This window comes from Suncus etruscus, chromosome 7 (assembly GCF_024139225.1).
Source record: "Suncus etruscus isolate mSunEtr1 chromosome 7, mSunEtr1.pri.cur, whole genome shotgun sequence".
Classification (NCBI taxonomy): Eukaryota; Metazoa; Chordata; class Mammalia; order Eulipotyphla; family Soricidae; genus Suncus; species Suncus etruscus.
Genome location: NC_064854.1, coordinates 115,767,575 through 115,782,189, shown reverse-complemented (window position 1 = coordinate 115,782,189; position 14,615 = coordinate 115,767,575). Strand labels below are relative to the sequence as shown.

Sequence of the window (14,615 nt, the reverse complement as noted above, 5' to 3'; positions counted from 1 at the left end):
AGATTTTATATATACATATATTTAAACATATACACACAGAGAATAAAGTCAGACTAAAAAGTATGCCCAAATCATGCAACTCACTGCAAGTTGGATGGAACTAGATAATATTACATCAAGTGAAATAATCCAGAAGAAGAAGAAGAAGAAGAAGAGGAGGAGGAGGAGGAGGAGGAGGAGGAAGAAGAAGAAGAAGAAAAGAACTAGAAGAAGAGAAAGAAGAAGAAAAAGAAGAAGAAAAGAAGGACTAGAAGAAGAAGAAGAAGAAGAGGAAGAAGTAGAAGAAAAAGAAGAAGAAGTAGAAGAAAAAGAAGAAGAAGAAGAACCTAGAAAGAAGAAGTAGAAAAAGAAGAAGAAGAAGAGAAGAAAAGGAGAAGAAGAACTAAAGAAGAAGAGGAGAAGGAGAAGAAGAAGAAGAAGAGAAGAAGAAGAAGAAGAAGAAGAAGAAGAAGAAGAAGAGAAGAAGAAGAAGAAGAAGAAGAAGAAGAAGAAGAAGAGAAGAAGAAGAAGAAGAAGAAGAAGAAGAAGAAGAAGAAGAAGAGAAGAAGAAGAAGAAGAAGAAGAAGAAGAAGAAGAAGAAGAAGAAGAAGAAGAAGAAGAAAGAGGAGCAGGAATAATTTATCTGTGGTATAAAGAATAACTGGATGGGGAATACAAGGTAATAAAATGGGGATACCTAGATAACTGTGACTCCAGTATATAGGAAGGAGAACAAGAGAGGGAAAGAAATAGTGGGGAAGCAAGAAGTGTACAGGAAGAAATGGGAGACAGAGATCAAGGACATAAGTACAGTGGTGGTACAGAGGAATGATATAGCTATATAACCAATCTGCAGAATAAACAACATTGAGAGCAAAGGCCAAAACCATACCAACTGGATTTAAAAATGTGCCAATAAAAGAAAACTGGGGTGAGGGAATCTTGGGACACTAGTGGAGGGAAGTATACACTGGTGATGGGATTGATGTTGGAACACAGTATGTCTAAAACTCAACTCAGAATAACTTTGTAAATCACAGTACCTTAATAAAATTTTAAGTACTAAAATAATATGAATTTATGCACAGTGAAGTAAATATAATTTTATAAATTTGGTTGGAATGAAATGTGTGCATATTTATGTACATTGATATATTGGAATACACACTATATTGTGTCTGAGCTGCAATTAAAAACGATTGAAAGTAAACATGTATGATGGTCATGGGAGGATTGATCAAATTTTATTTAATTCCTACTAGTATGTGGTTATTATATGTTTTTGTAAAACATATCTATTTTACTTTGACACCTAATAAACAGATTGATATAAAACCTGAAGAAGCAGACAGTTCTCAACAGAAAAACATTGTTTAGAGGAGAGAAGTCTCCTTATCTTAAGTCTTATCTGAAGTCTACAAACTTTGAATTTTAGATCAAATAAGATTTCCAACCTAGGTGCATTCCAACCCTACTGATTGATACCTTTCAGGAGTCTGGCACTAAAACTTTCTACTATAATATTCTATCTGTGATCTCCCAACAATTAAACATCCCTGAAATTGAAATCAGAGTTCAAGAGTCAGGTACTCTTGCTCAGGCTTTTGCAACCACTACCTGAGGGTATTGGTAAGGCTACTTCTGTATAGCATCTTGAAGAGAGTGAGTATGGTAGGGAGGGCTCTGGAGGATGGGTCTCAATGATGAAGTAGCTTATCTTACTTACATTACTGGAAGTACACCCTGAGAGTTGCAGCTTCTGCTGCCATCTCCTCCTCTGACCTCCACAGGGCCGGGGAGTCCTCCTCTTCTTTATCATGCTTCTGGAGCTTTGAAGAGAGAAAGAGAAGAGATTTATTGATGGTTCTTTGGGGACTCCTTGACCAAATGTTATGATGTCTGAGTTCACACATTACGGTTATGTGTCTTTTAGTTGTCAAAATTTGAAAAGAAGGAGGTTTCATGTAAAGACCATATTTCCAGCTTTACTAATAAAATAACAACAAGAGGTTACCATGAGGTATGCTCACTGTCTTAACTGTTTGATGAAGCTGAGAAGAGGGAGTGGTAGATTAAAGGGAAATCCATCTATCCATCATAATTTAGAGCACTAATCTTTGTAAGCGTTGTAGACTTTATTTGTTTATTTTATTATTAAGATTATAATGCACTAAATTTGCCTCTTTTCTAGGACACTTCTTCCTCTGCAGATGGTATGTGCTTTATCCATTGTTCTTTTTGGCTTAGTGCTTCACTTGATGAGATCTGAGTAATTTTGTTGAGTGAAGGAATAACCTAAACAAACTGATGATAAAAATACAAGAGTCATGAATGCTAAAAAGTAAGCCTACATACATTGAAAGCCTTCAAACTCGTAAACAGTAAGAAGAGAAATTAAATAAGGAGACAAATTTTCAAAAGCCAACAATTGAGGGCTATAGAAATAGTGCAGCAAGTGAAATAGGTTCTTGCTGCCTTACCAACTGCAGACCCAGTTTGATCCCAATGCTATGCATACATACATGAGCATCTTTGGTTATGACACCAAACCAAAAAATATTGACAACTGTTTTTAATCAAGCAAACCATTTGAAAATTCTTTTCATACTCTATTAAATTAAATATATTAATATATTAATTAAATATTAATTAAATATATACAATATATTCTATATTTACTCTATATTTTACTCTATATTAAATATAGAGTGAATAAAATATTAAATCTTTGAGAAAAAGAGTTGTTCTCAAAACTATTCATTAAAAGATTCCAATTTTCTTTCTTAGTCTCCTATTTCAATCTAATTTTATTAACTAAATGTGTTACTCCTATGTGGGTGTATATTTTACACAATGCTAAACACATTCTTCCAAGGAAACAAGGTCATTTGAGGAGATTAAGGCAAATGACTTAGCAGCATCAAAGAAGCTACTCTTTCTGAGGTATAGGACCATTTCTTTGGTGGTTATTATTTTGTGGTGTGTTTTTGCATATAATTCTTGTTAGGATCCTCATATTAAGCAGACACTTTTTCGTCACCATCTTGCTGAGATAGAATGTGAAATCAGAGAAAGTTCATCCCTTTTTCAAAGCCCAGCTGGGTAAATTAGGAAAGGGAACGTTGCCAGGGTGATTCCCAGAAACAGTTGTCTTTTTTTCTCTATGTAGAGAAACTATTCTAAACCCCACTGACTGTCTACCCATCTGATGCCATCACTGAACAGGGAAAGCCATTGAAAAGAATCTTGCCAAGCCTGGCAAAAGTCTGTCCGACTGAAATGGCAAGAGTTTATCATGGAAGCGCCAAACTACTCTACATCTATCCCCCAGAAACTCTTCCCAGCAGATGGAGAAAGGTCCCCATTGTTTCAGAGCAAACTTTGATACAGAAGGCAAAATAGTGAGAAAACAATAGCTTGTTCCTCCAGCTGAGCTCTCGTTCCACTCAGGGTAAGTTTGAACTGAAATGAAGTTCATTAGCATATAACAGGGCCGCAAATACGTTTATGAGGGTCATGGATCTTCCGTTCAGTGCTGGCTGCAGCATGCTGGTTTTACATTTTGCCACATAGATTTAATTCTCCTCAGTGGAAGAAAAGCACATTAAGAAGTCATTTCCTTCTGCATAGAGGCAGATATGACGCAGTTGCTACAGGCAAGTCAAATGGGATTGCTATTTTTCTGCTCAAGAACTAATTTTCACTTTGATACTAGCTTTAGGTCTGTTATAAATCCGTCTTCTAACAATGCAATAGGATGATAAAAAACAATGCAGAACACAGAAAATGGGGCCTTCCCGTTCTGGTACTGCCACGAGAAGAGGCAGAAATCAAGTAATAAGTGGCCTCATCAATGCCGATCATGCCAGATGAATTCAATAATTTAGAGCTTGCGAACGCTAATGCCTCCTTAGTTATTGGGGGACCGTCTGTTATTGTCATATGCTTTACAGATGGCAACGTTGTACTAACGCTTAGAAGTTGTTTATGGGAAATAGGAAGTAAATAAAACAAAAACTAATCATATTTGCAAAGCACTGTGGTATACTTATTATTAGTTGTTTTTCTTTTTTAATATATTGAAGCTTACCTTTTAAGAGCTCCAGAGGAAAGCATGCTGTTTTCTTTGGAACAGCCAGGCTCAGACCTAACTGCTTTTGTAATCACCTATGATACCTCAACACCAAGACTTTTTTGTTTGCTTGTTTTGGGGCCACACCTGACAGCACTAAGGAGTTTTTCCTGGCTCAGCACTCGGAAATCACTCCTGGCAGGCTCGGGAGTATCATATGCAAGGGATTGAACCCAGATGGGGCCTGTGCAAGGCAAATGCCCTCCATGCTGTGCTATTGCTCGGGCCCCAACTCCAAGACTTTGGATTTAATTGTTCCAAAGAACATTTGGATTTGTGTGATTATTATTGTTTCATACAACTTTAAGGTGTATTTACTGGTGTGAAGCACTGTGTGGGGGATAAATGTGTGTATATATTTGCTGCTAGAGCCCATACACATATTCAAGTTGCCAATTCAGCTTCAAGTCCATTGTTTCTAACTCTCCCAGGTGTAAAATGGCTATCTTTAAGAAATTCCTATTCTAGACATGCTTTTCTTCTGTTCCTTGAGAGCCTTTGAAGGAATAATGTGCAAAGGGCTTGTCCCATCAAAACTAGGGGGTTGATCTTGTTCACTAGCCTCTGCAGAAATTAGGAGCACATGGGTGGGAGACAGAGAGAGACTGGTGTCCTAAAAGGCCACTCCCCATGTTTTAGACATTAATGATGCTGCATTTTTGAGCCACATTCTAATTTCCTAGGGCAATCCAAGATCTGATAGCTGTAAATCATTCATGGCCTGGGTTAACAGAGATTCGCCCTAAAGATTTCCAATTTATCCAAAAGACACATTTTGACTTAGGCAAGACGTAATGTAGAAATTCACTTTATAGGAACCTTCTAGATTACTTTAGACTATCCATCAGGAAAGGTAATGATTATTAAGATTCTTGATATTTATTGTATCTTTGCAATATTGTGGACTAGATATGGTATAGAACCAAACTAACCCTTCTAACTGATCTCCAGGAGTATCAAAATAGGGAGGGTAGATAATTTGTAAGTCAGTGAGCAAAATAGACATTACCAAATGAGAAGGACACTGGGAGAAATAGTTAGAAAAGCTTTAGAGAAAGTCTTTAGGAAAAATAAAGTCAACGAAGTGCTATGGAGAAACAGAGTTAAAGGGTAGAGAAGAGGGGATAATTTTTTTTTTATTTTATAATAGCTTATTTTTATTGAGGATCAGAAGTTAATATACGGTTAACATTATTTCTGCACACATCTTTCCAACAATACCCCCATGGCCTGAGCACTTCTTACCTTGATGAGGGGATAATTTAAAGAACATCAAAGACAAGGAAGAGGAAGAGGAAGTTAGGCATACATTTTAACAATGAGGCATGCCCTAGCTTATAAAATTAGTGAAATAAATTTGCATAGTGGGAATTTACCTGACACATGATTGGTACCTACGTAGAGTTCATTGCTGTTATGAGCATGAAAGAAACAATATCTCAGGTTGGCTGGGAACCAACCCACACAGGATGTGTTCATAAGTAAAAGTGCTTTTATATCATCAGTTTCTCAATGACCTGTGTCTTTTGACCCTTAACTGTCCTATAAAAGGATTAAAAACTACCATGCAGAATTCAGATCCATATTCAATATTCAAATGTGACATTCAGGTCTCAGGAAGAAAGTTAGCATCTTTGAAAATGGCCAGCAACCTCTTCATGTTGTGTTAAGAGTCATATAAAGTCTTAATAGAGGATCCTCAGAGATAAAGATCCTTCTAGTAAAAGTCTATGGGGAAGGTCAAAAGCAGTCATCATTATCCTGGGAGCATGCTTAATAGCTTTTTGCAACGAATAGTACAGGATTTTCAGCTAATGCGTTTTAGCATATTTCATGCAGTAATTTGGGAAATTCTTAAACTATTGTTCACATTAAAATCAAATATTACAGGGATTTCTACATTTTTTTCTGGCAGTTCAGTCTAGAAGACCCCTTGGAAAACTACTGCAGAAAATACTGGCGCGCGCGCGCGCGCGCGTGTGTGTGTGTGTGTGTGTGTGTGTGTGTGTGTGTTTTAATCTGTCTAACTCAAAATACTAGAATCAAAAAAGAAAGAACAATGAAAAGGTATCAATGAAAAGAACAATGAAAGGGTAACATTTTATGCATGCTAGGTTAGGTGTGATGGAGTTCTCTTTGTACTGATGATTTTCAACTATTGAAAGATCTTATAAAGTTCTAGTAGAAAATTTTATAGACAATCTTCTTTTCAAAGTACCTCTTCATAACAGCTCTTCATACAATGATAAAAGGGGTTCATGGATTTTCTGAAATTTATCAATAGAGTAAAGCATGTGTTTTTAGGGCATAACTAGATTTAACTATCTTATTTTTAGTTTATTGAAGTTCAAATTTAATGGCTTCTCCAGTATTTTATCTAACAAGATTGTTAATGAAATTCCTCAAAGATTATAAATGCCAGGTAAAGACCCCATACTGTATGTCTAATGCATGAAAATCATAGTAAACTGTTAGCATTTAAATTCTACAGGTTGTATGGTGTTGTGTATGTAAATATTTTAGGAGATTATTATGTTACTGACCCTGAACTGATTGGTGATTGTGCCCTACCCTAGGGTGTGACCTGGCATTCTGCCCCCACCCTAGGGTAGTACCTGATTCTGCTTCCACCATTGGTTGGTATCTGATCCCACCATTGGGTGGTACCTGATTCTGGGGGATAAAAACAAGGGTCTGTGGAAGGCGAGAGGCTTTTTGCTGGAACTGAGGCTGAGTCTTTGGACTTCAGTCTTGTCCACCGAATAAAGCGAATATTTCCACGAGCCTGACTGTCTGCGAGCTGTTTACCCGCCGTTTCACCTCAGAACCATCGGCTAGACAGGGTGGCAGACGTGTGCTTGGAGCTGAAGGGGAAAGACCTCATCAGTCAACCTCTTCGGGGGCTGAATTGCAACATAATGGCACATGATTTTAATTTTTTTTTAATAACACAGTATGCCAAATATCAATAAAGTGTCAAATTGTAATTGTTTCCTTTCTTATTAGTACATACAATAACAGTGCTTCCTTCAATTGACAGTGTCTGAATTTCATATGCTATATCTCTTTTTTTTGGTACTTACATTGCATGAGCTAAATATCACTCAGCTTGTAACAACATTCAGCACCAAAGCCAATACAATACTCATTTCTTTCCTCCTCCCAATACAGCAGTATCATTTAAAATAATTTTCACAAACACTGGACTGTTTGAGGAGCGTGCACACCAAAGAGACAAAGTTTTTGAAAATCGGAACCAAAGTCTATCTTCATAGTCAATAGATTGAAGTCTGTTTTGACGCCTTGAAGTAAATTCTATTTCTACACACCTCTGAAAAGAGATTATATGTATACATATACTTGCAGTCATTCTATCTTTATCTTTCTGAAATGAATTTTTGGGGAAAGTAGTGTTAACAGGATTTCTGATTGAAGTGCTGATATGTGTTGATTTTGACATTGTAAGCCTTCCTGTGCATTGAGTGTGTTATCAAAAAGGTACAAGGGGGTAATGACGAAAGACCGAATATAATACTCAAACTTCTTTGGCTATTGATGTTTTCATAGCTTTGTAATGGAATAGAGTAGGAGCAATGATGCACAAAAACTTAATTTTTCTTTTACTAATTCAGGACAGGAAGGAAAAACAATTTATTCCATTTTTTAAAGAAGCCAGTGGCTATCTATAAAATTAGGTATAATAAAATACATGACTGTATTTTATTTTTATTAGTTTTATAAGGCAAAATGAAGAAAATCTAAGGTATTTAATATAGGTTGATGCTTAATTCAGATGAATGTATATATATAGTCTTGAAAGGAAACTGATTTTAATGATAGGGGAGAAAATAATTTATTTTTAAAATAACCGAGTTTGTTATTACTTTTAAATAACCAGCTTTAGCTGAGGTCATGAAATATTCCAGGTTCTATTCTAGATCTTATGAAAACTATGAAGATGAATATGCCAACAATTTTTGCCTTTCAGGAAGACTATTCCAATATACAAGATAAAATTTAATAATAATCAGATAGGTCAAAGCACTAGACTAGACATTCTATCAAAGTACTATCAGAACAGTTTGGAAAGAGGATAGATAGTTTTTGCTGAGATGAGGGTCTCTGGTTATTTTTAAAATATCTTGGATTTTTCACTATACCTAAAATATGGTGATGGAATTTTAAGAATAGAATTATTATGGTTCCAGCGTCAGCAAACACATGTTGTGTGTGTGTGTGTGTGTGTGTGTGTGTGTGTGCGCGCACGCGCATGTGTGTGTGTGTGTGTGTGTGTGTGTGTGTGTGTGTGTGTGTGTGTGTGAGAATCCTGCCACTTGTATCCAGAGTTATTCTCACCCATCTTTCTTGGTTTGGCATTCTGAACAGACCTGATATTCAGAGTTGTCAAGAAAGCTGAAATGTAGATACCATCCTGAGAAGTAATAACATCCCATTATTTAAAAGTGAAATATTCCCTCGCTCAGCACAGAAGATAGCCACTAGATCTACAATTTAGAGCTACAAACAGCTAATGAGATAATGTGTACAGTGAGTGAAAGGGCTGTTTCCATCTGCTCCTTTAATCCTAACAGCTTTTTTCCTGGCAAAGAGCTTTTTATTGTGCAGACAGAAAGTTAGTCTTTTACCATGACTTTTACTCCTAATGCTTAATCAAGGAAGAGTATCATTTGGTATTAGTATGTTCATAGTATGGTTCCAATTTGACCTCTAAAAGTAAAAGAAGAGCCATTTAGACTTTAACTAGGATAGGGCTAGCTTTCACTTATGATATCATCTCAAGTTTCCTTTTAATGAAAATTTATTTAGGTTAAAAGTATGACTAGGGTTAGAAAATATATAAAAACACTGTGGCTATTAAATATGACAATAACAACCACAAGAGATGTTTAGAGATGGGTGTAAGTGGGTGTAAGTCTCCTAAAACATGGGTATTACTACTTCTATTGGTGTCAACTAAAGGATTGTTATTTTAATTTTGGGCTATACTTTACAGTGCTCAGGGGCTGTTCCTGGAAGTCATATGTGGTGATCACAGTGAAACCTATGTTTGGTTGCATGCAAGCCAAGTGCCTCAGTTCCTGGTACTCAATCCAAAATTTTTGTTTTTGTGTTTGGGCCACAACTAGCATCTCTCAGAGGTTATTCCTGACTCTGCACTCAGATATTACTGCTGGCAGGCTCAGGGAACCATAAGGAATGCTGAGGAGCGAACTCAGGTTAGCCACATGCCAGGTAAATTCCCTACCTGCTGTGCTATCACTCTGGCCCACAAGCACTTTTTTTGACAGATGTTTTTAAGTCAAATTAATTTAATAATATATTTTTAAAGAAATCTGAGCAAAGTACCTTGGAGGGATGGTAGGACTTTCTTCAGTTAGTTTGAAGAAAGACCTCACTGAATAGCTTATAATTAAAATTAAACCCTGGGACTAGAGCGGTGGTGCAAGCGGTAGGGCATTTGCCTTGTATGCACTAACCTAGGACGGACTGAGATTCTATACCCTGGTGTCCCATATGGTCCTCCAAGCCAGGAGTGATTTCTGAGTGCATAGCCATCACTGGATGTGGCCCCTCAAAATAACAAAAATAATAATAAATAAAATTAAACCTTAAACAATGATTAGAAAGTCATTAAGCAACAACCAGAGAAATATTTCAACCATAGAAGGTTACAAGTACAGAGCTAGAAAAAGGCAAGTTCAGTCATTGATGACTGATCATTTGCAGCTTATGTATATGGATAAGAAGTTCATATTTTACAGTGGTATGAAAGTTCATGTGCATATGTATATTTGTGAGAAAGGAAATGAAGGAACATGAATAACTTGTCATAAGAAATGACCGACCAGAAAATTAATTAGGGAAAAGCTATTGTAATTGCAAAAATAAGATAGGATCAGATTTGGGGCAGCAAGGAAGAAGGAAGGAAAAGAACTCAGACTATAGACTAATCAAGTATTAGTAGCAATATGCACTGTTCCTAATGCCTCTGGGCCTGGACTTTGTCCCTTTTCAGTTTTTTTTTCTTTCTTTTCTTTTCTTTTCTTTGCTTCTTTTTTTTTGGGGGGGGGCACACCAGTGACACTCAGGGGTTACTCCTGGCTATGTATACTCTCTCTCTCTCTTGGGGGGGACCATATGGGATGTCGGGCATTGAGCTGTGGTCTGTTCTAGGTTAGGGTGTTAGCGTGTGCAAGGCAGACGCCCTACCACTTGTGCCATGGCTCCACACCCCCCTTGCAGTTTTCTTTTTAGCATCTGTAATATATACATTGATCCTGAGCTCTCTAGTCCAAGGTTCCACTGGACTAATTTGGAAATCATTGTATCTTGCCCAATTTGTATTCCTTTCTATCATAAACACTCTCAAGTCCAGAGATGCTTTCTTTAATATTTCAGAGTCTTTTAAGATAAGCTTTCTCATAAAGCAAAGCAAAACAAACAAACAAACAAACCTGGCTCTTTTTAAAAAAATTGCTGGCTATTTCAGAAATAGTTACTTCTAAACATTACTTATAAAAGGATATGGACGCAGGGCCAAGGTCTCAGGTACATTGGTGGAGATTAAAAAAAAAAGAGAGAACTAAATATCTAAGCCAAAGTCAATAACAATGGAATCAAGAGACTCAAACTCTAATAATCTAAGCTTTAAATGGGCCTGTTATACTGGCATGTTCGGGGCAAAATGTTGTAGTTGGGATACACTGGGAACATGGTGGAGGGAGGTAATGACACTGGTGGTGGGACTGGCCCTGATTCATTGTATGCCAGAAACCCAACTATGAAGGAATTTGTAAATCACAATGGTTCCAATAAAATAAAATTAAGTTTAAAAATAAAGAACTCACCTCTTTGCTGTTTCTTGATGGGGAAAAATAAAACCTTATGTCTTTTATCTCAAAATTCTATTCCTAGTTTCTTTTTTGTCGTTGTTGTTTTTGTCTTTGGGTCACACCTGGCAGTGCTCAGGGTCACTCCTGGCTCTAAGCTCAGAACTCGCCCCTGGGCAGGCTCAGGGGACCATATGGGATGCCGGGAATCGAATCACTGTTCTTCTGCATGGCAAGCCAAACTCCCTACCTCTCATGCTAATCTCTTCAGCCCCTATTTTTACTTTCTTAAATTTCTAGAATTAAAAAAAATTTTAACATTCCCTTGTGAAATAAAACTTAATTATAGTTTACTTTCTTGTTCTGTATGTGAGGAATCCTAGGAGCAGGAACCCTAAATTTATTGCCAAATTATGATACCTCTCAGTGCAACCAAATTGCCTCTTAATCCCTCTGTTCACTATAAATTTTCCAAAGACCAATCCTTTGCCCTTTATGGAGTGTGACTCAGGCAACCAATAGAGCATTCATCATTTGATTAATTGTTAAGATTCTGATTTAAGCCTAACTCACTTGAAAAAAGTGAAAAATTTTATAGTGTTGTCAGTAGAGCTGAAATACTAAAATAAGCTCTAATATTAATTAGTGGCATCCTACTTTCAAAGAGTATAGAGTGTTGATATTTAAGACTGTGTAACCCCCAAAAGTATTTATTAACTAGAAAATCATAGTACTGGAAAATAATTATAACAAACCACTGTACTATAACAGAACCCAGTTGCTTATCCAATTTTATATATTAAAATATCACATTGTCAAGTCAATTGCCAAAGCAGCAAATGAGACTTTGCCAATATCCACAATTTGGACACATATTACTCAACTGCCTCTGTTTTTAATGGGTCTTTGGAATATCCATGTATATTATTTAACCTGTTTAGACGGGAATGCACAATTCAGGATTGCTGGAGGATACACTTGTCATCTGAATATATAATTTTAATTAGTTAGGACATTACAGTTTACAATTTTCCATCTGATGTTTCTTAAGGAGTAGCTCAGCAAAGGGAAATTGCTGCTTTTGGTCTTATTGGTATTTAAGTTCAATTAAAACATCAGAAACACTTCCTGTCAGTGGAGCAATCACCAAGGTTAAATAGAAACATGTGGGGTGCCTCTTGGATCTGCCATTTTCCCTCTTGGCTGCTCTGACTAACGTTGAGATTTATTTTTATAGTAAAGAATCGGGGCCAAATGAGAAAAAGGGCAATTCAACATTCTAGTCTGTGAGGGGACCATTTTGGAATTTATAGGGACTTTACTCTATTTGAAAATCACTGGACATAGAGAGGATTTTTTTCTTGGGATATCTCATTGCTAAAATTCTTCAAAGCTTACTAGAGTGAGCTTTCTATTTTTAAGGGGCCATAATGAAGCCTGCATAATAGTTGGGTTTAGCATTTGAAAATGTCATATGGCAATATAAGACATCAGTCCTCCATAATTCAATCAATTGCAGCTCCACAGGGATTCTTTGATTTTGAAATTTTAATAGGTCTTCAACTCAGCTAATTTGGTCAAAAATATTACTCCCAGGCTGACAGTAAAAGTGACCAGATCACAGTAAAATATCTATTTTTGTGTATTCTCATGCTTTCTGTGCCTTATGCCCCTATAACATGTTCTCAAGATACATTTGTCAAATGTGTCATTAAATGAAACTTCCCTCCCTGTGTAAATTTATCATTTCCAGTTTTCTAGATGAAATAACAAAATTCTTAGGACCTAAGATGATAACCAATTACATAGATAATTCATTAGACCTGTATTCATTGAGTTAGGCATATAATATATATGACTCCTAGATTCAGGAGTTGACATTGATCCTTAGTAAACTTTGGTCAACACTATTATAGCAGGGCAATGACAGTGCAGAAGAGAAAATCTAAGTTGCAAATGGAAATGAACCTTCAAACAGTGATCAGGGTCCCACTGGAGGCCCTTCTCTAAGGAGGAAATTGCATCTCAGGATAGTTTTCAGTAAGACAATCAGTGGAAGCCTCATCTTTTCCCAGATCTGTCATCTTTGAGTACTGGTTTTGCAGTGGTTCAGAAATTGGCAAAGCAACAGGGACTAGAGATTTCTAACCAGTTTGATTTCCCAACAGGCCTTACTGTTTCTAAAAACATGCTCACAGAGAAATAAAATGAAATTCCTTTTGAAGGGATGTTTGTGATAAAACAAAGCTTCGAAGAAGGAAACATTTATTCAAAAAGCAATTTCTTTGGCCAGCCATGTTCGATAAGCTTTTTCTTTCAGTGTTTTTCTGATATTGTATTTGAGCAAGGGTATTTTCCTTTATTCTTAGAGAGATGACAACCTGAGGTACTCAGAATGAAGAAAAGGGAAATGCAAAAAGGCCATTTTCTAGTTTTGTTTTGAATCTCTGGAACATTTTGTTTTATATTTTGCTCTCCACTATAATATTATTTCTTTTTCCAAGACCTTCGCAAAACCTTTAGAAGCACAGTCCAGGAAAGGTAGCTATCCCTGAAGAATGCAGAAAATGGTATATAGCCACTAGAAGCTAAGCAAACACATAACCAGGAGATAGATGTGATCATATGAGACATTGATACCATCCAATACACTCTATAGATATGACTTTACAATCCTGCTCAATTCTCTGTGCCTACCACACAGCAATAACTGATTTCTCAGGATAAAAAACCACTTGTAGAAATCGAACTAAAGGAGAGTTTGTACTCTATAGAGACACAGGAAAGCTAATATTTCTTTATAAATGACTCAATTGATCAACAATTAGCAGTATGCCTATCACACACCAGCACTTTGTGTTATGCTGGCTCATCACCAATGAGCACAGTGGGACAAATTTTCTGTCCTCCCAGTTAAGCTTAACATTTTAGGATAGAAGGAAAGAATTAGTAATCAAATTTGATACTGCTTCTAGAACTATATCAGACAATATGGTTGAGGAAAATTACTCAGAAAAAGGTAAGAGTTAAGCTGACGGAGTATTAAGTGCAAATACCCAGAAGGAAAAGATGTGTATATGTCGAATGACCTATGAATTGGCTGAGGACTGAGCTTGAGAACTTGCCAAAAGATGGGGTATAGAAAAGTTGAATCTCCCCTCCTTTGGAACAGAGAGGCTCAAGTGGGTATGGATGATTCCTTTGACTACATACTATTTGTTGGGCTTCTATTTTTGTGAGACAACGGAATAGATATTAATCAGAAGATGATGTGGAAGTCTAGATTTTGGTTTGAGTGAATTTGAACATACCAGCCTGGAATAGCTGGCCCTAACTTTGCCTCCACTTTCATGTCATGACATTTGTTTAGTGGACATCAACTTCTCTTTCATAGCAGCCCTGTTAACAGGAACATTTACACAGAAAGGCAGGTGAATGGCAAAGCTATTTGCATAAGTAGTGACTGAGCAGCTGTGACATGAACTGGCCTGGCAAACATCTTTCTGAATATTATCCATATATTTGACCGAGCTTAAAGAGTTGCCATAGTACCATCTGGTCAGGTGCCTGGCTTTGGGATCTATGCATTGGCAGAAGAAAAACTACCAATAAAAATCTGTATTCTAGGACTCACCACCCTGCTGGATTGGCCA

At 36.7% G+C, this 14,615-nt stretch overlaps 1 protein-coding gene across 1 annotated transcript in view; it reads right to left on the bottom strand.

Annotated features, from left to right (window-relative positions):
- FHIT (fragile histidine triad diadenosine triphosphatase) overlaps positions 1-14,615 on the bottom strand; it is a 914,518-nt gene that overhangs the window by 27,746 nt on the left and 872,157 nt on the right. Inside the window, exon 5 of the mRNA XM_049777424.1 lies at positions 1,706-1,808. Coding sequence (XP_049633381.1) covers positions 1,707-1,808 — 102 coding nt within the window. The 3' untranslated portion in view covers position 1,706. The remainder of the gene's footprint in view (positions 1-1,705; positions 1,809-14,615) is intronic.